At 32.9% G+C, this 27,767-nt stretch overlaps 4 protein-coding genes across 6 annotated transcripts in view; 1 reads left to right on the plus strand and 3 right to left on the minus strand.

Annotated features, from left to right (window-relative positions):
• Positions 1-13,188, minus strand: part of LOC123670680 — a 46,124-nt gene extending 32,936 nt beyond the window's left edge. Inside the window, exon 1 of the mRNA XM_045604205.1 lies at positions 11,111-13,188. Within this exon, the coding sequence (XP_045460161.1) occupies positions 11,111-11,112 (2 nt within the window). The 5' untranslated portion in view covers positions 11,113-13,188. The remainder of the gene's footprint in view (positions 1-11,110) is intronic.
• Positions 1,889-23,668, plus strand: LOC123670678 (ras GTPase-activating protein 1). Of its 2 annotated transcripts, XM_045604199.1 has the most exons (13): positions 1,889-2,054; positions 2,104-2,188; positions 7,298-7,374; positions 16,066-16,785; positions 16,868-17,123; positions 17,233-17,444; positions 17,558-17,860; positions 18,370-18,719; positions 18,775-18,966; positions 19,025-19,223; positions 19,884-20,114; positions 20,168-20,452; positions 20,509-23,668. In XM_045604199.1, the coding sequence occupies exons 4-13, from the start codon at positions 16,306-16,308 to the stop codon at positions 20,785-20,787; spliced, it is 2,787 nt and encodes a 928-aa protein (XP_045460155.1). In that variant the 5' UTR covers positions 1,889-2,054; positions 2,104-2,188; positions 7,298-7,374; positions 16,066-16,305; the 3' UTR covers positions 20,788-23,668. The 2 variants fall into 2 exon arrangements, with proteins under 2 accessions (XP_045460155.1, XP_045460154.1); XM_045604198.1 differs by lacking the exon at positions 2,104-2,188.
• Positions 13,214-15,947, minus strand: LOC123670681 (ras-related protein Rab-9A). The gene is made up of 3 exons (XM_045604206.1): positions 15,507-15,947; positions 15,198-15,395; positions 13,214-15,083 (listed from the first exon to the last, which is right to left on the minus strand). The coding sequence occupies exons 1-3, from the start codon at positions 15,705-15,707 to the stop codon at positions 14,823-14,825; spliced, it is 660 nt and encodes a 219-aa protein (XP_045460162.1). The 5' UTR covers positions 15,708-15,947; the 3' UTR covers positions 13,214-14,822.
• Positions 22,408-27,755, minus strand: LOC123670679 (zinc finger protein 501-like). Of its 2 annotated transcripts, none has more exons than XM_045604201.1 (5): positions 27,451-27,755; positions 26,719-27,228; positions 26,369-26,658; positions 26,047-26,193; positions 22,408-25,990 (listed from the first exon to the last, which is right to left on the minus strand). In XM_045604201.1, the coding sequence occupies exons 1-5, from the start codon at positions 27,613-27,615 to the stop codon at positions 25,720-25,722; spliced, it is 1,383 nt and encodes a 460-aa protein (XP_045460157.1). In that variant the 5' UTR covers positions 27,616-27,755; the 3' UTR covers positions 22,408-25,719. The 2 variants fall into 2 exon arrangements, with proteins under 2 accessions (XP_045460157.1, XP_045460158.1); XM_045604202.1 differs by having other exon boundaries at positions 27,384-27,690.
• Between the last annotated feature and the right edge of the window lie 12 nt (positions 27,756-27,767).

The raw sequence follows: 27,767 nt of genomic DNA on the forward strand, positions 1-27,767 counted from the left end.
GGCATTTAAATTATATCTTTTGAATGTATTTTCCCAAATTTTATAACTATTGGCGCTAGGATTTTTGCAGAAATTATTTTAATCGATATCACCTACCAATAATATATTTATGTTTTTATTTTGGTTTTTGTATGTAATAAATTTCCCAATTTTATCACAAAGCTTTCAAAAACAGAGGTGGCCAAGGGGAGGCCGAATTTTTTTTGGGAGGCTAAAGTAAAGCGAAATTATAGTTCAACTGATCTTTTAATTATTTTAGCCTTAGTACGTCAAATTTAAGGGTAGGCAAGCAGAATTTTGAGGGGGGGGGCTTAGCACATCCACTGCTAAATATGTAAATTATATAGGTAATTTTCATAAAATTTTTGGATTATATACTGACACAGGGGCACATGTAACTTTTGTGAAACTTTCAAGGACGGTTGAAATTGTTTTTTACCAAAGGTTTATTATTAACATATTTTTAATTTTTGATAAAACTCCAAAATCAATACGAAAGGCATGATTTTCCCTCTAAGAATTTTCGTGTTATGTTTAGTTGGGAAATTTTGTGAGAAAAATAAATGTTTAGTTTATCAAAGTTGACAGAAGCCATTAGCTTCTTCGAGTTATAAATTCGAAAGTTTTCTACGTAGGCTTTGTTACTGTTTCCTTCGCACCAGTGCCGTTAATTTTATATACAGGTATATTAATAGCCAATCGTATGAAGTTCTCTGTAAACCAAAAAATTTCATACCCGAAGTTCTGATCTAGGCATGATCTTAAAAGCTGTATCCAAACCCAAAGGTTAGTTGTATATTGTTAAACATTGTTTTCAATGAAAAAAAAAACTGTGCAAGTAAAGCCTTGATGAGTGTTATGCATACTCTACTCTATCCATAACGATGGATAAAAAGTGGTAGGCTGACTTTAAATTTGGCTCTAATGAATGAGTGATTGCCGAGGTTGAAGCTTATTTTGAAAGCAAACACGAAATTTTCTGGGAAAAAGTTATAGAAAAGGTCACTATATGTTGCGAATAAAATAAAATTTTAATAAAAAATTAATTTTTATTGATTAGGTCAGTACATTGTTTTTTGATCAGAAGAAATATGCGCAAGCAAAGCAATGTTTTGATAAGTGTTATTCAGACTCTCCTCTATTACTATAATGGATAAAATGTGGTATCCTGGCTTCAAATTCAGCTCTAATGAAGAAGCGAATTCCGATATTGAAGTCTAATTCTAAATCAAAGACCAAGGTACACAAAATATATCAAACGTTAGAGAAGTATTGGAGTACCTATAGTATGTATCATGTGTTAAGATGATTATGCTGATGAATAGAGTCGAATGCTATTTCTGTATGAAGTAGTTGTTGCAGAGAATAAACGTACCAAATATAATGAAAATATATGGGTGGTTCGAAAGTTATGGATAATTGTAAAAATTTACAAAATCAATAAAACAATCTGTATCTTGATTATAAAAAGTAATAGACGCTTCAAATATAGGTTATTTTAACTCGCCTCAGTGTCCTCTATCCACCCCTAGCTTCCACCCATTTACCAATGAATCACCCTGTATGTATACGTGAATTATTTTCAACACGCTTTTTCGTTTTCGCGAGAAAATTGTCCCAACAAATTGAAGGTTTGAAGTATAAGGTAATTCTATATTCGCGGTATGTCATTTCACAGCTTAATTGAGTAATTGTCTCCTATTATAATGGTTTGATGGTTCAGGCAGAGACAAAATTATACGAAAATGAATTTGAACAACTACGCGCAGAAGTTTCTGGCTTCAAGTCACTGTTTTTCTCATGATTTTATTTCGCCTAGTATAAATCCAATCCAACCCTGCAATTTCTCGGGACTTACATCACCAACGATCCATCCTTCAAGATCGACAGATTCAAGTTCAGTACAGGTTTAATTCTCAAAAACAACGCATCCAAGATACCTCTGAAAATATGTTGTCTAAATTTTCAGTACGGTTCTTCAAAAATAAAAGCAGCTCTATTCCTTGCGAAGTTGGCCAAAACGACTTGATCGGGACAATAACGGAAATGAATAAGTTGCTTTGTTTATTTGTTATGGCGACATCTTTATTTAGACTGACCAAGGATCTTTGAAGCTGATTCAGTCTGGAAAACACGAAGAAGAATGATCCTGGATACGTTGTTTGGGGTAGAAACACTAGAAACGAAGGTAATTATAGTTAATAAATCAACAAGTAGGGGTTTGAATGTCACATCATAAACGCATTGACGTCAAGTAAATATCTAAAGGTCAGTTGGAATACATCAGACATTCGGAAGTTTGTTTTAGCCAAAATATATACACTGTGTCCGTAAAGTATGGAACAAATTCATTTTTAGCTAAACAGACCATTTTAAGAAATAATCCTGAAACACGTCGATTTTTTTATTTTAATTTACTGTATTTTAAAATAATAATCTAATATAAAGGGTGAATTACTTTCGAGTAATGACGTCACGGTCATTTTTTTTAAATGGAACACCCCCATTTTCGATTACTCTTATTGAGCTGATTCAAAAAATGTATCACATGTTGATTCTAATTGGTACAGGGTGGACAAAAATACAATAGTTTTGTGTGTGCTCATAAAGTAACGCGTAACATTCTTCATTAGTTAAATTAATAATATTATCAAAAATATTTATATTCTAGCGGCAATTGGTTTGAATGTAAGTTTGTTACATTTTTAGATGAATAAAAATGTATAAGAATATGAAATAATTTCTTTCATATTCTGTCTGCTAGACCACAAGTACCTAATATGTTTGGAAACATCATTTTTATTAATCTAAAAATGTAGCAAACTACAGGGTGTTACATTCAAACCAATTGCCGCTAGATAATAAGTATTTTTGATAATATTGTTAATTTAACTAATAAAGAATGTTACGCGTTACTTTATGAGTACATAAAAAACTATTGTATTTTTGTTCACCCTGTGCCAATTGGAATCAACATGTGTTACATTTTTGGAATCAGCTCAGCTACAGTAATCGGAAAATTGAGACAAAATGGGGGTGTTCCATTAAAAAAAAGTGACGGTGACGTCATTACTCGAAAGTAATTCATCCTGAATATTAGATTATTATTTTAAAATACGGTAAATTAAAATCAAAAATCGATGTGTTTCAGGATTATTTCTTAAAATGGCCAGATTAGCTAAAAATGAATTTGTTCCATACTTTACGGAGACATCAGTGTATAGGTTTCTTGAATAAACTTAAGAAGATGATTATTCTGTCTAAGCGGACATGAGCTTGCAGAAATATATGCCTTGCGACACAAGCATCAAGCTCAAGTAATATCAAGTAGCTTGATATCAAGTCAAGGAATAAGTCAAGTATGTAATTAGTCACAAGCTTGATTTTCAAGTCAAATAGTTGTTTTATAAATATCAAGCAATCAAGCTACTTGAATTTGAGGAATCCCTATTCATGCGCCAATTGCACTCTTGGGGACCACCAAATATGAATGCAGTTCAATTTGGATAGTCTAAATCAGTGTTGGAAATCATCGTTTATAAGATTACAGGGTGATTTATGCTTCCATAGATTTCCATGAACATGACAGTTTTTTGTGCTCTTTTCATATCTAAAAACAAAATCTCAAATCTCAAAATTTCGATATAGAGGGTGTTGCTTCAAGGATACAATCGTTTCATAATTTTTTGTTAATCCGGACCAGGATTTTCCTTATGATCATTAAGTGATTCATTTGAGTTTGAAATAAGAAAGATGTGTGTCAAATATGAAGATAATGTTCGCTTGTTATGACCTCGGAAAGAAATGAGCAAAATTCATTAATCACCCTGTATCTCGGTAACAAAGGCAATCAGATTCAATAAATGGGGTATATCTAGAACCATCTCGGTGTCCTTTATTCACTGTTCAAGTTTTTCCGTTTACCAATGAAACACCCTGTATATTTTCTTCGCTGTTCTGCTAGTTTTAAATGGTTCTGACAACGCTATATCGACATGAAATTTTGCACGGAGCTTGAAATTGTTATTTTTATAAATACCCATAATCTGAACAAAATAATCTCCTTGAATTATCTATCGTTCTGGTTGATCTATCAACATAAAATTCTGCACGAAGCTTCGATAAGATTTAATGGCAATTGCTGTATGTTATTTTAATTGTTGTGCTAAGACATTAAAAAATTAGTAGTTCATATATATACCCAAAATCTCAACTCCGTCGGTTTTTTGGTCACGGAAATATTGGGTAATTTTCTCTAGATATATTTTTCTTTAAGTTTCTATGATTTAGATTACGCGATCCAGATGCAATTTCATTCGAGGTTTAAAATTTCCGTTCTACATAGGTATTCATACGGCTTGACTTGATATTCGAGCAAGTTGGTTTGATTTTCAAGCTACTTGGTTTGAGCTTGACTTGAAATCAACTCAAGTTCAAGTCAAGTACCTTGAATATCAAGCGAAGCATTGAATCCATAGTCCTACTTTCAATTTCAAATTTTCATCTCATTCAAATGCAAAGGGGCAGATTCGAATCTTCATCAGTGTTACAAACATTATAGTTGGAGACCATTTCCAGCTCAAAATTTGAAAAATATAGACATTATGGCGAATTAGAGCGATCGGTTCGAAAAACAAGCATACAAACTAAAGCTTTCTTTCATTTCTATACGTAATTAAATTATTATTTCTGCCATTCGGAAATATGCCATCATCAAACAAAGCACATTAACCTTTTTAATTTCATGATTGTATGTAGCTCATTCTCCAAAAATAATTAAGTATTGTACAGTTTAATTGTTTGGTTTTTTGTTGATTGATTATATCTAATGATGAAACTTTGGAATCGTTCAAGGGACGAATTATTGAGCGCTTGTTTGCTGAACAGATCATTTTGTTCCAATTTTAAAATTTTGTACCAGAAATAGTCTGAATCGATAAGGTTGGACTTACTGATGATGTATTCGTGTTTGAATTTAAGAATGTCAGTCTAAGCTCGTGATTCTAATCCATTAATTTTAATAGCTTAAAATCAAGGAATTTAGTTGAATAGAAATTATTACTCCAAAAATTGATGCATCGCTGAACAGAATATTTTTTTACCGCAAAATGGACTCACAAGCAAAGTTTCGGGAATTTTAACATAGGAATGAATAGCTCTTGATTGCGTGTGTACCGAAGGTTAAGGGAGCTGTGTGATCACTTTTGGAATTGAAAAACATTGTGCTTAACTGGGACATATAATGAGGGTGCCTATTTAGGCACCCTCAATATCAATATCAGCAGCCAGTATTCACTCGCTGATAAGGCTGATACTGGAAGACAAGATCATAGGAAAAATCTATTGGTCGAAAGAAGATATCATTGCTCATATATTTAGGGGAATGGTTCAGCCTGAGCTCTTGTCAACTCTTCAGGGTAGCTGTGAACATAATAAAAATTAGGGATGATGTGTAGAAAGAACCTCAAAAAGAAGTGCTTAAGATTTCAAAATGTCCGCTCGCAAAATGCATTTCAGGCCTTTATGAACCGTTTCGTACGTAGGTATAGTATATCCAAAGTCACTTGAACTAGTCCATAAAAACGTTTGGCAAAAGATGTCCCTTTGAAGTGGATAGCGCGATTCGCTAAATACCGGGGTTTATTTGAAAGTATTGTTAGGCAATACATTCACTGGCCCCAAAGGAATTTCTGGAAACTTGGACAACTTTTGTATAATCGAAATATTCAGTGTCCTCCAAGTGACTTTGGATATACTATATCTACCAGTTGATCTGTGAATCCACAAACCAACTCGGAAAATGCGAATATTCGTACTGCATCTGAGCCTACCGATTATCAAACTATCAATCGATAATCAATCTGTAGGATCCAGACTCAGGTGCGGTACAAATATTCGCATTTGACGCGTTGGTTTGTGGGAGTCTTTATCCTTATGGTAGATTCGTTATTTGGTATGGGTAATGGTTATGCTCCGTTTGGGGTCTAAGAATGTCAGTTTTGCCAGATATCGCCTATCTCGCGATCTATTGGTCGGATGTTGATTGATATTGGGTTTTGAAAGGTCCCATTAAAATTCAAACACTTCTGATAGGTGTGCCTTGTTCATGCGTAAACATGAAATTCTCTGAAACTCGTGATATTTGTCCAATTTTGATGAAATTTTAAATGGATGTTCGGATTGCCTCGGAAGTGAAATCCTATGAGCCTTGTGCCGTTAGCCAGATTTTATGATATTTTAAATGGATATTCTGATTCGGTGTTGAATCCTATAAGTCTAGACCATGTGCTACTACTAGTCCGATTTTGATGATATTTGAAATGGATATTCCGATTGATGGCCATGAATGAAATTCTATGGGCCCCGTGCTACTAGCCTGATTTTAAAGAAATTTATAATATATATTCTGATTGGGTTTGGAATCTTTTGGATTTATTGCTATTTATTCGATTTTGATGAAATTTTGAATGAATTTTCGAAATGACTCACACGTAGACATAGGCATTTAAACTATTTCTATATATTTATATATATTCTATTATATATTTTTCGCCCTAATCATGCAATTATGTGAAAATTTGTACCTATACCTAGCGTTCTACTGGTCGGAAGTTGATGAAATTTGGTATGGTTACCCGAATTGGACCAATAAAGGTTGCATTAATAGGTTAACCTTTTCTCTAGATGCGCCTAGCTAACAAAGTGTGTAAACATCAAATCCCCGGAACCTCAATATTTCTCGTGGTACTAGTCAACTAGTCCGATTTTTATGAAATTTAGGAATGAATATTCGAATTGGGCTGTAAGTGATACAATCAAAATTTCAAATTTCCTTGAGATATAGTTGATATAAGTACATGAAATTCCTGGCACTTTTTTTATCCCGTTTTACTCATTTTGATGAAATTTAGTATAAAGTATAGGTTCTTTCATAGGATCATGATGTTTTTCGTTATTACAGATAATAAATGTATAAACGTGGAGTTTTTGTAACCCCAATATTCCGGTTCTACTGACCCGATTTTAATGAAAATTTCTGGAAATTTGGTTGAAATTGGAATTTAAGTGAGAGTGAGTGAGAAATCATTATGCTTACGCTTATTTGATATTGCATTGGTACTGTTATATTAAAATTCGATCCAGGTATTTCAAAAGTCAAAATTCACTAGATTGAATTTAAAATTCTCTTCTGAAATTTATCAAATATAAAAATCATGAAAATTCAAAACGTCAATAATCATTCAAATTATGGATAATTTAAATTCAAATGTATTTAAAATTAAAATTTTCATTACAGAATTCCAAAGAATGTTCGATTCGAGAAGATCGCTTTAATCATGATCAAGGACAACCAATTTTTCCATAAAATAGATTGTAAGTACTTAGATACATTTTCAAGTGGTATAATAAGTGTACGACTTTTATGTGTTATGTGATGATCTTAGGAAATATCGAATTACCCATTCTTTAGGAAAATTTTGAGAACCGTTCTTAGACGAGAAGAGGGAATTATTTACAGATGCATTGGAGAATGCTTCAACATGTCACCCAACCAATAAGCCCTGTGCCTGGCGGACAGATCAGTAGGAATTCACGTCTTGACTTGATATTCAAGCTACTTGACTTGAGCTTGACTTCAAATCAACTCAAGTTCAAGTCAAGTAGTAGTTTTTCAATGTTAATTCATGTACTTAATAAATAAATACTTGACTTGACATTGAAAAACTACTGCTACAAGAAGCTTCAATATCAAGTCAAGCCGTGGATCCCTAGATGACACTGCTAGGATGATACTAATTTTTTTTCTTATTATTACCAAGCTTCAGAAAATGAGTATCAAAATTCCTTAACATAGAGTTGGGTCAGGATCGAGTTATTAAAGTTCAAGTGACGCTACGTTGCTACATTTGTTGTTGTTTGCAAAATGGTTTAAAAACGAGTTTCGTGTATTGATAACACTTCTGATGGGAAAGAATACTGTGCAATGAAAGCAACAGCATGATAAGTGTTATTCAGGCTCTGCTCTGTCGACAACCACAGTTAAAATATGCTCCAGGTAAAGAAATTTGCTCTAATGAAGAAGTGATTGCCGAGCTTGAAGCCTTTTTCGAAAGAAAAGATGAATCTCTCCATAGAAAAGGTATTGAAAGTTAGAAGTACGCTGGAGTACATGTATCACTCTTGAAGGTTATATTGTCATAGCAAATTGAAATGCTTATTTCTTATAATCACAAGACTTCCTACGTCCTCAAGCACGTTCAAACTTGGGTGAATATGTTAACGAATAATGTCGATTTCTGTTCTCACTAGGCCCAGAACTTATTAAGTGAAGTGTTATAGAGACTGAGCACTTCGTAATGTGAGGTGCCATCTATTGGGCAAAAACTGGATGCTCAATGTAGACCGCTAAAGTTGATTAATCATAGTTCTTTTCGATATTTACTGAAACAGGAAATTTATTCAAAACCCAAAGGCAAACAAACGTTAAAGATAATCCACGAATCAACGAGGAAAAAATATTCATGATATGGATAAAAGAGATCATTCATTTATTCGGGTTAGTGGAACAACAACGAAATATCAGTTATACTTTCATCAGTACTCAGTTGTGATAGATAATTCAAAAGAATTATCGTCTGTTGTTTGCAGAATGATTCATTCTAATATCGATAAGCTAATAATAAATCCATATATTTACTTATTAAATCGGAATTAATCGTAAGGAAGTACCTATAGTACAGGGGTGTTCCAAATTCGATGTTCACTGAAAGCATCTAAAGAACTATAAGACCGGGCGTTTCTGAAAAATGACCGTTTCAAATATTTCGCTATATCTTGGTTTCTGTTCAAGTTATCCAAACAATTCTACAACGTTTTTTTCAGTGATTTCATGGTTTATATATGATACTGATATCAGATCATATGAATTAATTACCGTTTCAGAGATATGGAGGAAAAATGGTGTCTCTTAAATGGGACATCCTATATTTTTCAACGCAATTTTTTAGCCGCAGATTGCTCGAAAGGCATCCAGTTATAGTCCTTTGACTATTTTCCTTTGTTTGAAAAAATAGAAAACTATTTTAAATGATTGCTTCGCTGTGAATAACGAGCTTCCTGGACTGTTATCGATAAAAACAATAATTTTTTTTAGGTTGTGGAACATTGAAGACATGGGTTAAGAAAAAAAATCGAAGCTACGAAACAGAAACTAAATACTGAAGGGCATTGGAAATTTAGTGAAACATATTTCTTTTTATATAGTGTCATGTCATGGTTAGTTGTATATGTATATAATTGTGTTCAATTATAAATTCAACTTTCAAATTTATTCTTTATGTGATCTATTACAGGGCCGCCGCCAGAAATTTTGACGCCCCGGCAAAATAAAATTTCGCTGCCTTGCTTAGCCTAATTTATCAGAATTTTCTTTGAAGCGGCCTCTGTTATAACCCTCAGGCATCTTTTCCAATTTAGAATTTCATATGAAATCGTATTTTTTGACTTGAAATTTCCTTGTCAAATTTATCAAAGGACGTTTTGTCGATTTCATCAAAAAACGTTCTGCATTGTTTATAAGTACGACGCTCTATAAGTCTATAGTAAAAAGACGACGTAGTTCTTGAAGGTGCATTTTTATACCTATTTGTATTTTCATAACTTTAGTTAAGAGCGCCTATTCGATTTAAAAAATTGGCACCTGATAAACATTTTTGTGTCAAAAAAGATGTCTTGTTTTATTAACTGACTGCGCCACTAAAATTTGGCGCCCCGGCAAAATTTCCGGTTTGCCGGTCATGGCGTCCCTGCTCTATTGAAACTTATCCTCGACAATATTGAAAGTTAAAAACTTTTAACGAATCGTTTCGGCAACAATCTTGTCATTTTCCGAAACTAAAAGTTACTAACACAGTTCATCGAAATAAGTACAAAGGTATATAAAAATAATGAGGGTAATTACTAATTGGAGACCCTTGACTAGATATTTTGCTAAACTCGGTAAAGGCTTACAAATGTTCTAAGGATTAGAGCGACGGGCGTTTGGTGCACTTCATACCGGGTGTTAAAAAACAACGCGTCAATATATTGTGAGGTAATCCTAGATTTGAGCGATTTTCGGTTTTCAAATACTACTAGCACAGCCAAACACGATATTCGATTTATTTTCATCTTTCAGATATTTCGTTAACCTTCTTCAAAATACCGCACCCCATTTTCTAGACGTGGTACCTTCGAATCAGTGGATGAATATTTGGTGTATACAAGATGGAGCGCCCCCACATTATACACTTGCTGTTAGATCAAACAGTACCAGTGCCCGCTGCGCTCTAGATCTCCCGATTTGAATCCTTTAGACTTTTGTACATCGGGTTATTCGAAAAGTTTAGTTTATGCAACGTCAATGAATAGCATCGAAGAGTTGAAATATCCTGTCAAACGATCCGACCACAACCAGGTCTTTTAGAAAAAGTATGTATTTCCTGCATTGAAATGAACGGTGGTCATATGGAAAATCTTTTGTAAAACACTAGAAGTCGAGAATAAATCGAATATCTTCTGTAAATTATCGTATTTTGGTTATATGCTATATTTTGGTATATCTCCAATTCCAAAATGGCTCATTTGAGGACCCATGACCCATGTTCAAATAAAACTTTTTATTTATTTTGAGGTCTAGAATTAACTCCCGAAATATTGAAACGTTGTGTTTTAACACCATGTATATGAATCAAATTATTGTTTTGTTTATAAATTTGTTAGTCACTCGTAATTTTCACGCATCTAACCTACTATCGACCACCGTTATCGAGAAAAAAATAAAATCATTTTGAGCGCTTGTTCACTCATCCTCTCTATTAAGTATTTCGTCACATCAATATTAGCAATTTTTTTAATTTTGAGCCGAGAATGGTTTCAAACGATAAGGTTGGATTCGCTAATAACAAATCTAATATGAAATTACCTGTTCCAAGAACGAACGCTCAAAAAGTCATAGTTTTATCTGAAAATACGCCCTTAAAATCTTGATATTAACTTCTGAAACATCCAGTATTTCAAATTGAGTATTGATATCGCACAAAAGGTATTATTGAAAAAATTTATAGCTTACATTTAAAATTCTTTGAGGTGAAGATGATGGTGCAGTCAAAACAGGAATCCTCACTGTGGGTCACTAAACAAGAACGTCTAGGGATTAACCTCTGGAAAGGTCATCGCACTTGTACAATTAGCATTTTCGAGTCCAGTAAAGCTAATATGGCTTAATTACATTCACTACAAATTGAGCTTAATCTCCATCTTAGCAACATGTTAATTATGACAATTAGGCCTTAACAAGCAGAAGAATATTGAGCACATATGTTCTAAAAATTAGTCACACAATTCAGAATATTTAGAGTAAACACACACTTCAAAACTGTTACAATCAACATCAACATTCATCTTATGATGTTATGCTCTACAACACAAACAAACCATCTAAGTAGAGACACTATCAACAATAAACACCGGCTATTTTATTCTATTTTTTATATATGACATGACATAATTTATAAAATTATTCAATTTACTTCGAAACGCAATTTTTCTTGAGATAGATATATTACAAAGAGCACAACACAATAATATTGCATTAGAATATTTTTTTTCTTCATGGTGTGTGAGTTTTGAAAAAGAGAAATGAATATAATTCCTAACGAATAATGAAAGCTTGAAATCGATTTTCAGGAGACTCGACAGGAGTGTGCGCAGGGATCCAGAAAAATTATAGAACTTTAAAATTCGAATTTTATTGTAAAGTGTTCATTAATAATGTTGAATTATAAAAAATGTTATCTTGATAATTTCCGGCATCAAAAATATTATCCAGCACAGAGACTACAAATGTCGCGCCTATCTTTGCATATTTATAGTTTGCTATATTGTTGGTAATGCAGTTTCCTGAATGTTTTCAATATTTGCTGGATAGTTCATGCAACATCCGCTATCCACTTATCCACTGGTTCGAGAGGTTTCAGGGTTGCCATGTTGGGGTATTTCCCCCAAATTTGGAGGGTTTTTGGACACTTTGGGGAAAATTTGAGGGACAATATATTCCATGGAGTATTTTTCCCCAGGGAAAAAACTGAAACCCCCAAAAAATACTCCATGGAATATTGTCTAAATAATATCTCCATGGAATATTGTCTAAATAATATATTAATATATTATTTAGATTTTGAATTTTTTGCTAAACTTCATTACTATCATTAAAGGAAATTCTAGCACAAGATTATGAAACAACGAATTACGATGTATGCTGGACCATCATTACAATTCTCAAATCAGATATCTTCCCCCACCCTCCCTTTTTTCTATCAACACGGGGATTTCCCTAAAAGTGAGTGGGAGGCATTCCATTATATGGATTAGAAAAAGACTTGAAGAATTTTGTATTGCTCATTATAAAAACGCTCTAGAAGAGCCACGGTTTGGATAAGTATCCAATCTTGCTTTAGCTCTTCTATCACTTCATTCTTACAAATGCAACTGTAGAAAGAGCATTTTCTTTAGTCGACATTATGAAAGATGAATTGAGAAATAGATTGCCCATTTCAACAATTCTTACAGTTCGCTTTCATTCAATGAAATTCGGGTGCACCATCCGAAAAAAAAAATATTTTTACAATTATAAGATTGAGAATGACGTTCAGTAATGTTACAAATCAACATATAAAAATTTGGGAGATTTATCATCATTTTGGTGCAATATTTGGCATCATCTGGGGTATTTCCAATGAAGCAAGATGGCAACCCTAAGTGATTTAATATTTCTTTTTCAGTGCTCATTCTTATGATTGATCGTTCCATCATTTCTTTACAATGTCTGTAGTTTTCGAATTTTGAGCCGGAAATAGAATAATAAAAATAAAAAAGTTCAACTGACGACGAATCCGACTCAAATTCGATTCTGTCCGTCCGCCCTGCCCTAAATATGATATAACTCCAGAACGAAGACCTAAAAACAGCTTGCCTTCATGATTAAGAATTCAAGGTCAAAACATATTCAGTCTGTGTACAGTGTGTACACAATAACTCCCGAACGGAGTGAACTAGGTAACTTAAAACTTTCAGGGTAGGTCAGGGTCCGAATAATTTATAAGAACATATATCAATAGTTCAATATGATGAAAACTGTATAGATCTTTTCCATTATGAAATAAAAAAAATGAAATTGTAAATAAATATTTTATTAATAAAAATACAGATTGATTGTAACATCGAAGCATTTCATAAATCTTGGTATAATTCATAAAAGTATTAAACCATTAAAGCACCAAATTAATTTTTACATGTTTCATCACTGCTAAAGCGCACATTTTTCATTTCATAGAAAATAATTTATTTGAAATTGAAATGATGTAAATAATACTGCTACTATCCATATTGAAACAGAAATATCTAGATATTATACATAATTTCCCTTTGATATTCCCACTTGGATATAATTGCTTTTTCCAACTATACGTCATATATACATATACTTGGACTTATATCAAGGTTTTATTCGGCTAGCCTGTATTTTGCCTGAGAGGTCAAAAGAGCATTATATGTGATTATCTAAGTAGCCACTTCCTCATTATCGAACTAAATTATTGCTATCAAAATGGGTAAATATAAATAAATGTTTATATTTTGGAATAATGATAAAAAGAAGGAAGTATAAGACTCAAAAAAAAGTTTGGAACAACAAGGATAAATAATTTGTAATGTACAGGATGGGCGAAATTGGTTATACCTGGACTACAACTTTTTAACCCTAAGAGAAATTAGTGCACATTGCAATTATCTTTTTTGGAAAACTAATAATGCTGTTCACTGCGTTCCTCTAACTTCTTTGCTTTTGAATTATGAGCCAAAACTGAGATTTGGGTGATTTCAACATTGGTCATTATCCCCATTCCTGTTTGAACTATGATGTTGATATAAAAACATTATAGACACTTTTTTATATCAATCCAGTGGCGTACTCAGATTTTTTCCATTGCTGAGCTCCAACAAAAGGTTGTGGTTTTTCTTTTGGAAATAAAAAATTTTAGTTCAGATCACCAATTTTACCCATCCAATACTGAAAACTGAGTCTAATAAATGCAACATATTCAAAAAGTCTGTTCAATATCACAAAAACAACAATATCTTTATAAAATAATTTGAAATTCATCAATTTTAATTTCTTTGGTTGGAGGTACTGCTGCTGCATTACTACCTGAATTAATCGAGGAGCAACACATATGAGTTGAAGATCTATTCAATTCTATGAAAACATAGAACATGTAGTTGAGGGAAAAAACAAATTTTTGAGAGTTTAAAATGAGATCTTTTTTTCTTCAAGAAGAAATGAGTAAAAACAAATGTTATCACTTTAAGCATCCTCTTCAGCCTAGATAAACTTTTCATTCATAAAATTTGCAATGTTTTCTTGAATATTCCAGAAGTAAGGAATATGAGTGGACACAGGGCTCTGATAAAAATATGCCATTTTCCAAGAACTAAATAATCATAGGTGAAATAGTTAAGAAAATGATTCTTGTCAAAATAAAAACAAATAACGTGTTTCATTTCTGATTAAACTAAATGGACTAAAGAATAATAGAAATCTCCTAATAAATAAACTATAAGATTAAACAAGTGCAAGACTTGGGAAATATATCTAAACTAAAGTTTATGGTTGTAAGTATAATAATCCAGTTGAATATCATTGGTAATAAGAAATCACTGGCATTTATCCATTCAAATTAATCAGTTGTGCTTTTTTCAAAAGTATCACTTTGTGTGATATGAATTTAAACATCACCTCCGGAGCAACAGGAACTTCTACTACCTGATTGTCTCTTTTTCAAATCCACAGTATCGTTGTATGATGTTTCATTCCTATCAGCTCTCATCTCCAATTTCATCCATTGCTGTACAGCAAGTTTAAAAGACTCTTGGACATTACTCGCATCTTTGGCAGAAGTTTCAATAGATGCTGTGATGTTATTTTCATTGCACCAAGTTTCCCTTTCAGTCTGAGAGACCTCTCTCTGAGAATCTGATACATCTGACTGAAATCAAACTCAATATAATTACTTTAACATGTAAAAAAAACAGAAGATGAATAATGTCACCAATCTGTGCTGTTGGAAACTTAAAGATTGTCCAATTCGTAAAGTACTCACTTTATTTCCAATAACAATAAAGGGAAACTGAGAATTCTCTCTGATATCGGCATAATGTAGGAATTCTTCTTTCCACATTTCTAAATTGCGAAAGCTGGATTTATCATCTATGGAATATGTTAACATACAAACATCACTTCCTCTATAAAAAGGAGTTCTCAAGGTTCTGAACCGTTCCTGACCTGCTGTATCCCAAATCTGAAACATTAGAATACAGCTAAAATCTCGATCAGAAGAATTATTACAAACTTTCACTGGATGTCAAACTATTCAAAACTGTTGATTCAATTGAGATACATTTCCACCTACCTGTAGAGTATAAGTGTCACCATCTATGTCAATATCTTTATTTAAAAACTCGACACCAATTGTATGGAAGGAATGTTCATCAAATTGATTAGAGACAAATCTATTCATTAAACAGCTTTTTCCCACACCTCCATCACCCAAAATCACAACTTTTAGCAGTGTATTTTTGCTGCTTGGCCTCATATTCACTCTCGCTGACATTGTTTTGGTTTGATATCATGTGAATATTGATAATTAACTCATTCTTTTATGTAAATGTAAACAATGCCACGAATTACCCAATAGAGCTCTAATTTAATTGGTAATTCCTACAAAAACACCGTAAATTACTCATTTCTAGTTGTCAAATTTGACAACACAAACAGACTGCCTCAGTATGACAGCTGATATACTTTGAGCGTTTTTGAACGACCCATTTTTTGCTGCAATTCTAATAAGAATAAAGACATCATAAATTCAAAATTTATTATAAACATTTCTTAGCATAAAATGACGTATAAATTAGTTTGAATTCAATTAGTTGCTCGATTATTGTCTAGTTGACGTCATTTTCTTTCAGTTTGGATAACACAAAAAATTGCACAAGAATTTCTCATGGGAAATTTCTGTCAAATATTTTCAGTTGACAAATATAAACGTCAATATTTTTTTGAGGATGGAGAAAGAAGTATGAGTTAAAAGTAGGGAATAATAGTTGTATGGTATATAGAGGATTGAAATCGCCTTAAAGGAGCTTGAAAACTCCATTATAGTGCAATAAGTAATGCTTAATTCGCATTAATTATACTTTATAAAGGAAATGGCAGATTTAATACGATTGGGAAGTAGCCATGGGGCAGTAGTAAAAGAAAAATTAGGATCACCTAGCACCGGAAGTGAAGACGGAAACGATCATGATATTCAAGGAATACCAAAGCAGGAGACCGACGAGCAGGATTTAGGTGATTCAGCACACTATGCCCCTTCAGAAACTCTTTGGTATCATGGCAGACTGGATAGATTTCAAGCCGAAGAAAGACTTTGGAAAAGTAACAAGTTGGGGAGTTATTTGGTCAGAGAAAGTGACAGAAAACCTGGTTCCTATGTTCTATCATATCTTGGAAGAACTGGAATGAATCATTTCAGAATTACTGCAGTTTGTGGAGATTTTTATATAGGTGGAAGACAGTTTGCGTCATTGAACGATTTAGTTGGATATTACACTGAATGCAGTGATTTGTTGAAGAGAGAAAGATTGGTACATCCTGTTGCTCCTCCTGAACCAGTAAATGACAAAAAGGTAATTGTAAACCCTAGAGTATAAGTGTGCAAACAAAGAGAATTTACATATAATTTATAATTTACTTTTTTCTTTATCTCAGAGAGTAGTAGCCATTCTTCCGTATACAAAAATGCGTGATACTGATGAATTGACATTCAAGAAAGGCGATATATTTTTTGTTCATAATGACATGGGAAATGGCTGGTTATGGGTTACAGCCCATCGTACTGGAGAGCAGGGTATGATTTTTATGGAATTGGTGGAAGATTTAGATGACAGTATAGACCCTAATACTGTTTTTCCTTGGTTCCACCCTAACTGTACGAAAAATGAAGCTGTAGACCTTCTTGTTAAAGGTAATTAAATAGTTTTGATGTTTTGGGTTTGTAGTTTATAGCTCACCTGCTTTTAATTCTTATTTCTTGAATTTATCATTTTAAATAACTCAATGTTTCCTTTTTTCAGCCGGACCTGGTAGTTTTCTTGTACGTCCTAGTGATAATTCTCCTGGTGATTATTCACTTTTTTTTCATATCAACAATCAGATTCAACGTTTCAGGATAGAGAAGAAAGGAGTAAGGTATTTGATGGGGGGTAGAATATTTGAATGTTTAGATGCCGTTATTAACAGATATAGAAAAGAACAAATTGTGGAGGGACACACTTTGCAACATCCTGTAAGCAAAATTGAACAAAAGTATTTAATGAACAATTCAAAAGAATTTTGTTATTTGAAGGTTTATGGTTTATTTAGATGAGTATCTTTTGTAAAATTTCAATTTAATTTTAGTTGGTGGTAGATGGTAGTACTCAATTGGATTGGGTAATAGATAATCCCAAAGCTAAGTCAGAAGCTGAAAAAATTTATGCCACCTTGAGAGAATGCAGAGATCAGGCTGGACTGAAAAAGATGAGGGGCATCAAACATCAGGGTTATCTTCATAGAAAGTCTGATAAAACTTCGAAAAAATGGAAACTTCTATATTTTGTACTTCTAGTAGAGGGAATAGATACATACTTGTATTTATATGAGAACCCTCGAAGGACCAAACCCAAAGGACTTATTGATTTGTCATGTGCTTACCTTTATCAGGTTAGTAATGAATTTTTTGTTTATTCCACCTAGTTATGTGAACTTAACCCACTCCAATTTGATGCCAGAATAAAATGATTTACAAAACAAAGATACTGATTTAGGATGCAATCTTGCTGATTTTTAAATATGTATATCTAGACTCTAGAGTATTTCACTTAAGAATAATAACATTAGAAAGAAATAATGTATTCACAATAACAATACAATATTTGAAAAAGTATAAAATTTTATGAAAAAAATTGTTAATTTCAAAAATTCATACTTGTATTTTCACTTGATAAAAAGTATGATCAGCATGTGCATTGATAACTGCTTGGCATCAATTATAGATATTCTTCTTCAGGTACCTATCCGATTCGAATGTTGGCAATCATAATCTTATTGGTAGCTTTTATAGATATCATAGAAGGCATTATATCAAGTGATGTGTAAATTTTTTAGAGCAGGGTATTTCTGGAGCTATCAAAATTTCAAATGTTGAAGTAGTTGTTTTGTTTCACCGTCAGGTTCACGATAGCTTATGGGAACGTCCACACTGTCTCCAATTAGTTGAACGGGCCCTACCTTGCTTATCGACTGTCACTCATCTAGCAGCTCCGTGCACATCAGAATGTCAGGAGTGGATTAATGCTTTAAAGCTGATCTGTGTAACACAACAGAGTAAAGCAACCAGTAAAGTGCCAAGGTTGAGAGAGCTGCGCTGTCTCACACTACAGATTTTAGATGCTCATCGTCTGCCATTCAAATTAGTGCCACAACCGTATATTACCTTACAGTTCAACAACCAAGTCAGGATTGCAAAGACTAGGACAAAGTCTGCTCCAGATCCAGTTTGGGATGAGGAGTTCATATTTGAGTAAGTGAAAGGTTCCTTGAACCAAAGAAATACTTAAAATAATAATATTTTTCAGTGATGTGCCATGTGATGTTGTATCCTTCACTTTAACAGTGTATAATAAGGGCAAAAGAGGCAAGGATACAGAGGTAGCCGAGCTTCATGTCAATCTGGATTCTCTAGGTAACGGAGAAGAAAGAGAGGAATGGTATGCTCTTTCGGGACTCACTCCGATGGGAGAATGGGGTTCTTTGAGGTTGAGAACTAGGTTTGTGTAGTACTTAAAAAGTTATTAAACCAGTGTTGAAAACTTTGAATTTGGTCAGGTATTTACATGATCTAGTCATGCCAGCGGAGGAGTACAGTCCCCTTCAGCAGCTGTTGTTGGAACCAGGTTTGACATCTGTCAAAACACTTGCAGAGATCTGTCATGCTGATCGAGCTCCTCTGGCAACAGCCTTACTTAGGGTCTTCAGAGCTGAGGGCAGAGAAACAGAATTGCTGATTGAACTCAATTCAGCTGAAGTAAGATGTTTACATTTATATTTCATTTAGAAAAAATAACAAAATTAGAGAAATAAATATGATATATTATATTATATATATGCGAGAAATTCTATCTTCAAATGAGAACATTTCTAATTTTTCAACTATTTAATGGTGGTTAGATGTTGAAGGGTTTCACATTTGGAATGTAGGAGGAGCTACAAAATTTCAGGTTTCCTTGCCATGATCTAATCAGTTTTTTACCTTGCCTACAACTGTAGTAGATTGAATCAAATGATTGAGTCTACACTTGCAGAACCTTTGACTGATGAACATAACATTTTGTTCTTGAAAACAGAACTTCTTCAAAAAATCAAGAGCTACTACTCAGGAATGAATATGAGAGCCATTGAAATATACAAGCATTGTATTAACACCAACCAGAGGCACCAATTGTTTATAGTCCAAACTGGACAACTACAATCAGCTTGAAATAATCCAGTATAGAGTTACAATCTACAACCTAGAAGATGCCTACTGCAGTTGTAGTCGAAACGTCAGGTGAAAGCCGACTAGACCACGGCTAGAAAGTCTAGAATTTTCTAACTATGTTGATTATTATAGTTAGAAGTTAGGTTAGGTCATTTTGTGAGAATAAATAGAATTGTTTTCTTCAATGTGGGTCAACTTTCATTTCAGATTACAAGAGAGAGCGAAACTTCGACCCTCTTCAGGGCAGCTTCTTTAGCTACAACCTTGATGGACCTTTACATGAAGTCTGAATGCGGAGGTTTTCTACAAGCTGCTGTTTTAGAAATTGTGCTTAGGCTATTAGAGAGTAAACAGAGTGCAGAACTGAACCCAGCTAAAATGGATTCTTTGGATGATGCTTGCAATAATGCGGAATTTCTTTTACAAATCCTAGATCAAGTATGTGCCGTCAAATTTCAATTTCATTCGGTGTTATTTAGATTTTTTCTTAGGTCACTCTAAGTATATTTATGTCGTCTGAAGCCTGTCCAAGGTCAGTAAGATACATTTGTGGATCTTTACAACGGAGTGTTTTGGAAAAATGGCCCGATGAAAGGTTTGTTAGGACAAGAGTAGTATCAGGTTTTATATTCTTAAGACTCCTCTGCCCTGCACTCTTGAATCCAAAACAGTTTGGTTTGGTCAGCGAACCACCTAGTCCTTTTGCTACTAGGAGTTTGGTAATGGTTGCAAAATGCTTGCAGAATCTTGCCAATTTGGTGGAGTTTGGCGGTAAAGTAAGTGTAAATCAATTAAAAATTTGAATCAAGGCGAATGATGATATTTTTTCTAGGAACCTTATATGGAGGTCGTAAATCCATTCATTTTGAAAAACAAGGAACGTATGATTGTATTCCTTGATTCGCTGTCTATGGTGTCAGATCCAGGAGAACCAAGAATTTCAGACAAACCTGATACTGCCAAAGAACTGGCCACACTACATCACATCTGCATGTCACATCTTAATGAATTGCAGGCTGTAGCCAAAACCAATTCTAATATCAAGACACTTGTCACCGTCACCGAAATGCTGGCCAAACATAAACAAAAATATCTGGAGATGATTCGATAGTAATTGTAAGTCTGTACCCAAATTCTTCTAGTTTTTTTTTTCTCGCATATTTGTATATCTATTTATATCTCGTCTGTGTGTGTAAATGCATATTTTTATATTTTCTATCGTTAACTTTTTTATGCAATCAGTTGTGGATATCGGAGATCATTATTTCATTCAGAAACCTGAAAGAAGCCGTCAGGTGGTTAGATTGTCAAGGCTGCCGCCAGGCATTTTGGCGCCTCGTCAAAATAAAATTTCGCTGCCCTACTTTGCCTAATTTATCCGAATTTTCATTATGCATCTCAGGCACCCATTCAATTTTATATGGAATCGTATTTTTGAACTTAAAATAACCTTGTCAAAGGACGTTCTGTGGATTTCATAATATATGGCACTGAATCGTTTAATAGTGCACAATAGTACATGCTTTATAGTAAAAAGACGACGGAGGTGCATTTTAGTACCTATTTGTATTTGAGAGCGCCTATTTGATTTCAATAAAATTGGCGCTTGGCAAGAGTGGTATTTCTACAAAAAAGACCTTTCAACTCTTTTTCCACACGCATATTTAAATCAAAGAGTCACTTTTTCAAGAAATGGACTTGATTCAAATCGAAATGGCCTTCGTTGACAGTATGTTCTAATTTATTGCGTTTCCATAGAAACGACTCAAAAGCCGAATTTGATTGGTCTATCAAGCGAGGTGTGGGCGAAGTGCCGTGAGAAATAATATTTCCCACAGCTTGAGCAATACATAGTTTTGAAATTGAGTAAGCTATGAAGAATACGCTACTTTTCATAGCAGTTGTAGGAAAATAACTATTAAGACATGAGGAATTACGTCTGTCAATTCATTTTAAGCACTTTTTAGAAAAAATGTTGTTCCTAACTCTTGCTGAAAGTGTCTTTCCGCTCTCAATTGCTTTGCATCGTTCGGTAAACGGCAGTTTCGTGCGGGAAAGTACCACTTTCCGCACTTGTTAGGAAAACAATTTTGTGTCAAAAAGTATGTTTTTTATAAACTGGCTTTGCACCCCTAATGTTCGGCGCCACGGAAAAATTTTTTTTGCCGGACCTGACGGCGGCCCTGATTATTGCCATCTACTATATAATGTCAAAACTTTGGAGTTATAAGGTTAAACATCTGAGTTTCAAGTTTAGCTATATTTTGTTTGCAATATGACACAGCTGAGGGGATAAAAAGTTAGCTGCTTCTTATGATTTTTTCATTTGTATCATTAAACTTATCAATGTCGATAAAATAAATATTGATAACATTATATAAATTTAAATTTTATACTTTAATATGAAGAAATTAATAGCCTTCCATCGAATGGTAGTATACTGCTTTTCGTTTAAAGACTGTTCTGGAGAATATTCTAAGTCACAATTCATGTGTAGAGTAGAAATTTCATTGTATATATTACTAATTCTCATTGAATGAATGGTGGGTGCATCCACAAAAAAGCTATTCAGGAAATTAAAAGAAAAATAATATGTTCAGAGAATCTGGAACTCTATATATCAGTAGTGTCCTTATTTCAGTCTACTGGCCCATAATTTAAGCCTTATAATTGAATTTTGGATTTGAAGTATCATGATTTTTTCTGTTAGAAATAGAAAACACACTCTGAGTACTTTTAAATAATTTTTATTATCGTGAAGCTCTTATCACAGAAAAATTAAAGAACATGTTACATCTTGAGATAACCATCAAAAACGAGACCTTCACAATTAACATTTATCACAGAAAGAAGTTACAGGTATCGTCAGTGACACTAGAATTATACAGCTTTACCAATCTCACAGAAAATCTTGGAAAGTATATGAACCAATCTAAATTCAACATAATTAGTAGGTACCAAACTCACATGCTATTTGTTACTTTCTCTGCTCAAATTCTGATTTCGAGAGATTGGTGAAGGTGTAATTTGTGGTAGACCACCAAATATCTGATATAATAGTTTTCACAAAGTAGCCACATGTGGATGTGCACATTTTCAATGCAGTTGAGTATCTTATGAGCTTTTAGAAATAGAAACATTTTGAAATCTGTTTATAAAGATAGAAAGAACAGAATTGAAATTGTTTCTATGAGGATAAAGTCTAATTGTCAATTGAGTGACTAAAAATTAGATGAAACAGATTAATAGATTAGTTGAAGAAAAAGGTAGAATGATGTATAGAAAAAAATATTGAAAGGGTTTATGTTTTCTGAAACAGTGTTGAAAAATATTGGAAAGTATTTCACTGGAAATATTCTCTACATTGTTACTTTCATCTTCAGTTATTTTAATTCTTGGCGGAGATTACAATATACAGATGGTCCAAAATTAACTTAATTGGAGGTTTTTGTCTATTTTTGTTGGGATAACCTGAATGCATTTTATCTCAAATCTACAAGCTCAATAGAGCATATTATTCCATAACAAATTCCAATATTTATCATCACTTTTGGAGAAATATGCTTCAAAATATTGGTTCTGTGATCTAATGATGTTTCTTGAATTGAAATAATTTCTTTTAATATATATTGTAACTGCAATTTACTAGGTCTCAGCTCATTCACTAATTTTTATATCCAACAAAGATTCATTCATCAATTAATTTTTATGATTCCTATATTGCATCACAAACTTTTCTAGTCTGTATTCGAAAATTCATTAGTAATATGATAATTTGAGAAAAAGAACATGTTTGGACAATTTTCCAAGTCATTCTTGTTTTGTTGTCTGTTAGAACTGATTCAGGATGGTGTGTACCATTAATGTTAAAACGTATTATTATATGAATGAGAATCAATAATAATTTTATACTTATTGATCATCAATGTATACTATTCTTTATAAATATTTCTATGTACTTTTATATTGATAAAGTCATTATATTAGATTTACTTGTTGTTTATCTTGGATAATTATCTCAACTAGAAATCTTCTTTGTTTTGGATGAAAAAAGAAGGGAAATGATAGAGAAGTTTTAGGAAGAGAGAGTTGGAACTAGTTAGAGCAACAATCTTGATTATAACAACAAACAGATAATTTTAACACCAATACTCCACTTAAATATTTGATAGTAAATCTTTAACTAACTTTAACTACAGAATAGTTCAGTAGTAATTACTTGCAGTGAATTAAGGTAAAACCTATCTCAAGTGCCAAAACTTGCGGAAATTTTGATTTCACACTAGGATAATACTTGAAACAGTTTCAACTTTTCAAGAAACTTTTCAGAAAAAATCTCAAATTGGCAAGTGCCATTTGTATCTGCAATATAACACTTACTTTTTATGGGGAAAAGATAGATTTTTGTATAACTTATCATTCTCATCCATAAATTAAGCCCATTCGATACATTAATCAAAATACAGGCTTGAATGCACAGTGCGGAAATTCCCGGCTTTTAAATTTAAGAAATTTTATTCTTTAAAACCTTAATAAGCACCTATTATACCTTATCCCTGGTTTCAGTCTTTTAAGCATGCGTCTCTCAGAATATCAATAAATAAACAATTCTGAAACTTGGCAAAAGTTTCTTTGTATTATTATTGGAATTTGAAAGAGGCTTCTTCATAAAATAGTAGTATACTAATAGTATACATTTTCCCAAAACACTGAAACTTTTGTCATACCTTATAAACAGGGTATTTCATGAAGAACTATACAGGTTTCCAGCGCAGATGTATCAAAAGCATTCAATCGGCATACCTCTTGGACGCCTATATGGATCCATGAAAACTTCAGGAAATGAGTATATCATAAATTACAATATTAACTTTTAGTTACTTATCCATAATGCAGATCAGGACTGAGAAAATATATATTTTTTATGTTATACATTGTACATGAGAATGATGATGATGATGACATTGTATAACAAATTTTAGAAAAGGGTATCTATCCTCAAAATCTACATTGATAACCCTGTCAATTGATAATACTGGCACTCTTCATATCAATATTTGAAAATCGAGTATATTTCAATTTACAATAAACACAAACCTGAGAATCTCCGAATAATGCTTTGATCCATTGAATGTTGTTATGGATTTGCATGATTTTTCAAGAAATGGGTCACAAAGATCAATATTCACTTCTCGATAGCGCAGGCCCAGACTGAGAAAAATATATTCTTTATATTACATCTTATAAAACAATTATGACTCCAATTTGGACGTACCGAATTGAAATTTGGGAATGCGCAAGCAAGTCAAATATAGCTATCATCCAAAGGTGCCAGTCTAAGATACTGCGTATGATAGCCAACGCACCATGGTATGTTACTAATCAAACACTTCATGAAGATCTGAAAATACCCTCTGTTCAGGATGTCATAAAAACAAGAAGTAGTAAATATCAGTCTAAACTGTAAGTACACACAAATATCCTTTTACAACCTTTAACACAAGTCAACGAAACAAGAAGACAGCAAAGGAAATGGCCAACTGACCTGATGGATTACTAAGAGATTCTCCTAATGGGGAGAATATCTTCACGACATGTTGAAATAGTTTTCTTAAAATTAGCTCATAGAATTTATTCTGATTGCTGATAAATAAACTCTGATATAAAAAAAAATATTACATCTTGCGAACAACATGTACATCAATTTTTTCAAAAGCGAAATTATTGTCGAAAATTACAGTAAATACCCTATAAGAGCGTTTTACAAGCTGTAACATAAAAAATATATTTTCTCAGTCCCGACCTGCGTTATCGACAAGTCACTGTAAGTGAGTATTGGACTTTATTCCTGAAATTTTCATGAATATCCATGAAGGCGTTTAAGAGTTATGCTGATTGAAAGTTTTTGATAAAATACACAAAACAGAGATCCTAGAATGTCCTGCATCTGCACTGAAAGCCTGTACAGTTATTCATTTAACACTCTTGTGTAATTGAAAAAACATAAAATTAAGAGAATCAAAAGTTACAAACCAAGCCGAACTTAATCTTCTCGAATGATAATTTTAGCCTTCTTGATTTCTGAAAGATGTGTAGACAGGTGAGTTTTTAATGTGTGTGCCTGTATAAAGCCTTTATCACACACTGGACACACATGTGGTCTCTCATCAGTGTGCGTTTTGCTGTGTATGTTCAGAGTGCTACTTCTATTGAAAGATTTACCGCATACTTCGCATTTGAATGGTTTTTTGTCAGTATGGACTATTGAATGTCTTTTCAGACATGTAGACGACAAGAAGGCCTTTCCACATTGACTAGAAAAATATGTATATCAATTTCAATTTTTTTTACATATTTTTTTAATACCCACCTACACTTGAAAGGACGTTCTCCAGTATGTATACGCATGTGCTGAACCAAATGGGACTGCATAGTCATAGTCTTACCACATACTGTACACTGAAATGGCTTTTCCTTAGTATGAGTGCGCATATGATAGCTTAAATCTGGTTGTTGCCTAAAATCATATATTCTAAATTACTTTTATATTTATTAAGAAATCAATTCAAAAACTTGATTGTTATTTCAAATCAGCAAATTCTAATGACTCTAGATTTCAAAATGCAATTATTATTGTTGTTCCTTTAAGTTTGTTTGTTTTATGTAAACTACTAGTTTTCATTAAAATATACCTGAAACCTCTGCCACAAATTGAACACAAATATGGCCTCTGTCCAGTATGGATTCTCATATGAGCTTTTAAACTTGAACCTTGCTTGTATTTTTTCCCGCATATGTTACAACAGTATGGTTGTGCATCTGAATGCGTTCTCTTATGATAGAAGAAGGATCCATACATTTTGAAACCTTTATCACAAACCTCACATTTATAAGGTCTATTCTTTTTATGGTGTCCTCTTATATGAGCTCTTAAGCTGCTGCCATTCTTATAAATCCTTTCACACATTTTACATGCAAAAAACTGGAATTCAAAATAAATTAATCACAAAAAATATACATGCGTGGAGAATATTTCAACTACCTTCTCACCAGTTGGTAAAGTTTTCTCATAGCTTTTTAAAGTATCACTGCCTTCTTCATCACTCTCTATAATTTTTTTCTCTTCTGCACCCTTTTCATCATCTTTAGTTAGTTTTTCATCTGGTTCCAATGTCAAATTATCACCAGTTGCAAAGAACTGGTCTGGATTCAAGCTAGGTTCATTCTTTGCTTTGTGAGTATTATTTGCTTCTTCGATAAGGGACTCTTTGATATAATTTTCAGCCAAATCCAGATCATTTTCATTGTAAAGCAATGTTGATTTATTATCATCTAGTATATCTCTACTAATAATTTGAAATTCTTCCCCATTTTCTTTACCGATTTCAAGAGGATCTTCTACTTGACTGTCTTTCAATATACCACATTGATTCAAATAAGTCTCTAAAATAATCTGAGATCTATTGCAACACTTTTGGAATTTGTGACATGTGTGAGCAAGTTCTACGCATTTACTACAAATAGAATCTGGTAATCCGTCATTAGGTTGTATCTAAAATTAAGTTTTTGATAATAATAATATAAGGATCTATTGAACTGTTTGATAATATAAAAATAATTAAAAAAGTTTTGAAAGAAGAAATCAATAATGTTCTTCTATAAAATCAATTCTGAACATAAATATAAAGCAAAGAAAACATAATTTACTTTGTAAGTTGATAACATAAAAATAATTGTAATGTCCAATCATCTCCATAGATTTCTTTTTGAATACCTTCATAGAAGAAAGACTACTTATGATTTCATTGAGACATGGAAGTTCTTCTGACGAAGTTTCATCTTCATATATTTCACTGAAAATTGAAAACATTTGAGTATCTTCACACAAACATATCCTGCAAACTTTATTGAGATCTAAAGAGAAGACGTAGGTTTCCATTATCAGTATATTACAAGAAAAAATGCAGAAATTGAAACGTTTTGATGATTACTCAGTACACTTGTATAGGAACTTTAATTCTGACTGGATTTAATCTGACATAAATGGATTATTATAACTACGGAAACTACAAGTGCTCCCTGATAACTACA

Source organism: Harmonia axyridis, chromosome 1, assembly GCF_914767665.1.
Source record: "Harmonia axyridis chromosome 1, icHarAxyr1.1, whole genome shotgun sequence".
In the NCBI taxonomy this organism is placed as follows: Eukaryota; Metazoa; Arthropoda; class Insecta; order Coleoptera; family Coccinellidae; genus Harmonia; species Harmonia axyridis.

Coding starts and splice junctions, on each gene's coding strand:
- LOC123670678 (XM_045604199.1), top strand. CDS start 16,306: ATGGCAGATTTAATACGATTGGGAAGTAGCCATGGGGCAGTAGTAAAA. Junction 17,124..17,232: donor TGTAGACCTTCTTGTTAAAG/GTAATTAAATAG, acceptor TCCTTTTTTCAG/CCGGACCTGGTAGTTTTCTT. Junction 18,720..18,774: donor GATGAGGAGTTCATATTTGA/GTAAGTGAAAGG, acceptor AATATTTTTCAG/TGATGTGCCATGTGATGTTG.
- LOC123670681 (XM_045604206.1), bottom strand. CDS start 15,707: ATGTCAGCGAGAGTGAATATGAGGCCAAGCAGCAAAAATACACTGCTA. Junction 15,396..15,506: donor GTGACACTTATACTCTACAG/GTAGGTGGAAAT, acceptor CTAATGTTTCAG/ATTTGGGATACAGCAGGTCA. Junction 15,084..15,197: donor TTATTGTTATTGGAAATAAA/GTGAGTACTTTA, acceptor GTTTGATTTCAG/TCAGATGTATCAGATTCTCA.
- LOC123670679 (XM_045604201.1), bottom strand. CDS start 27,615: ATGGAAACCTACGTCTTCTCTTTAGATCTCAATAAAGTTTGCAGGATA. Junction 27,229..27,450: donor GTAGTCTTTCTTCTATGAAG/GTATTCAAAAAG, acceptor ACTTAATTTTAG/ATACAACCTAATGACGGATT. Junction 26,659..26,718: donor CTTTACCAACTGGTGAGAAG/GTAGTTGAAATA, acceptor TTTGAATTCCAG/TTTTTTGCATGTAAAATGTG.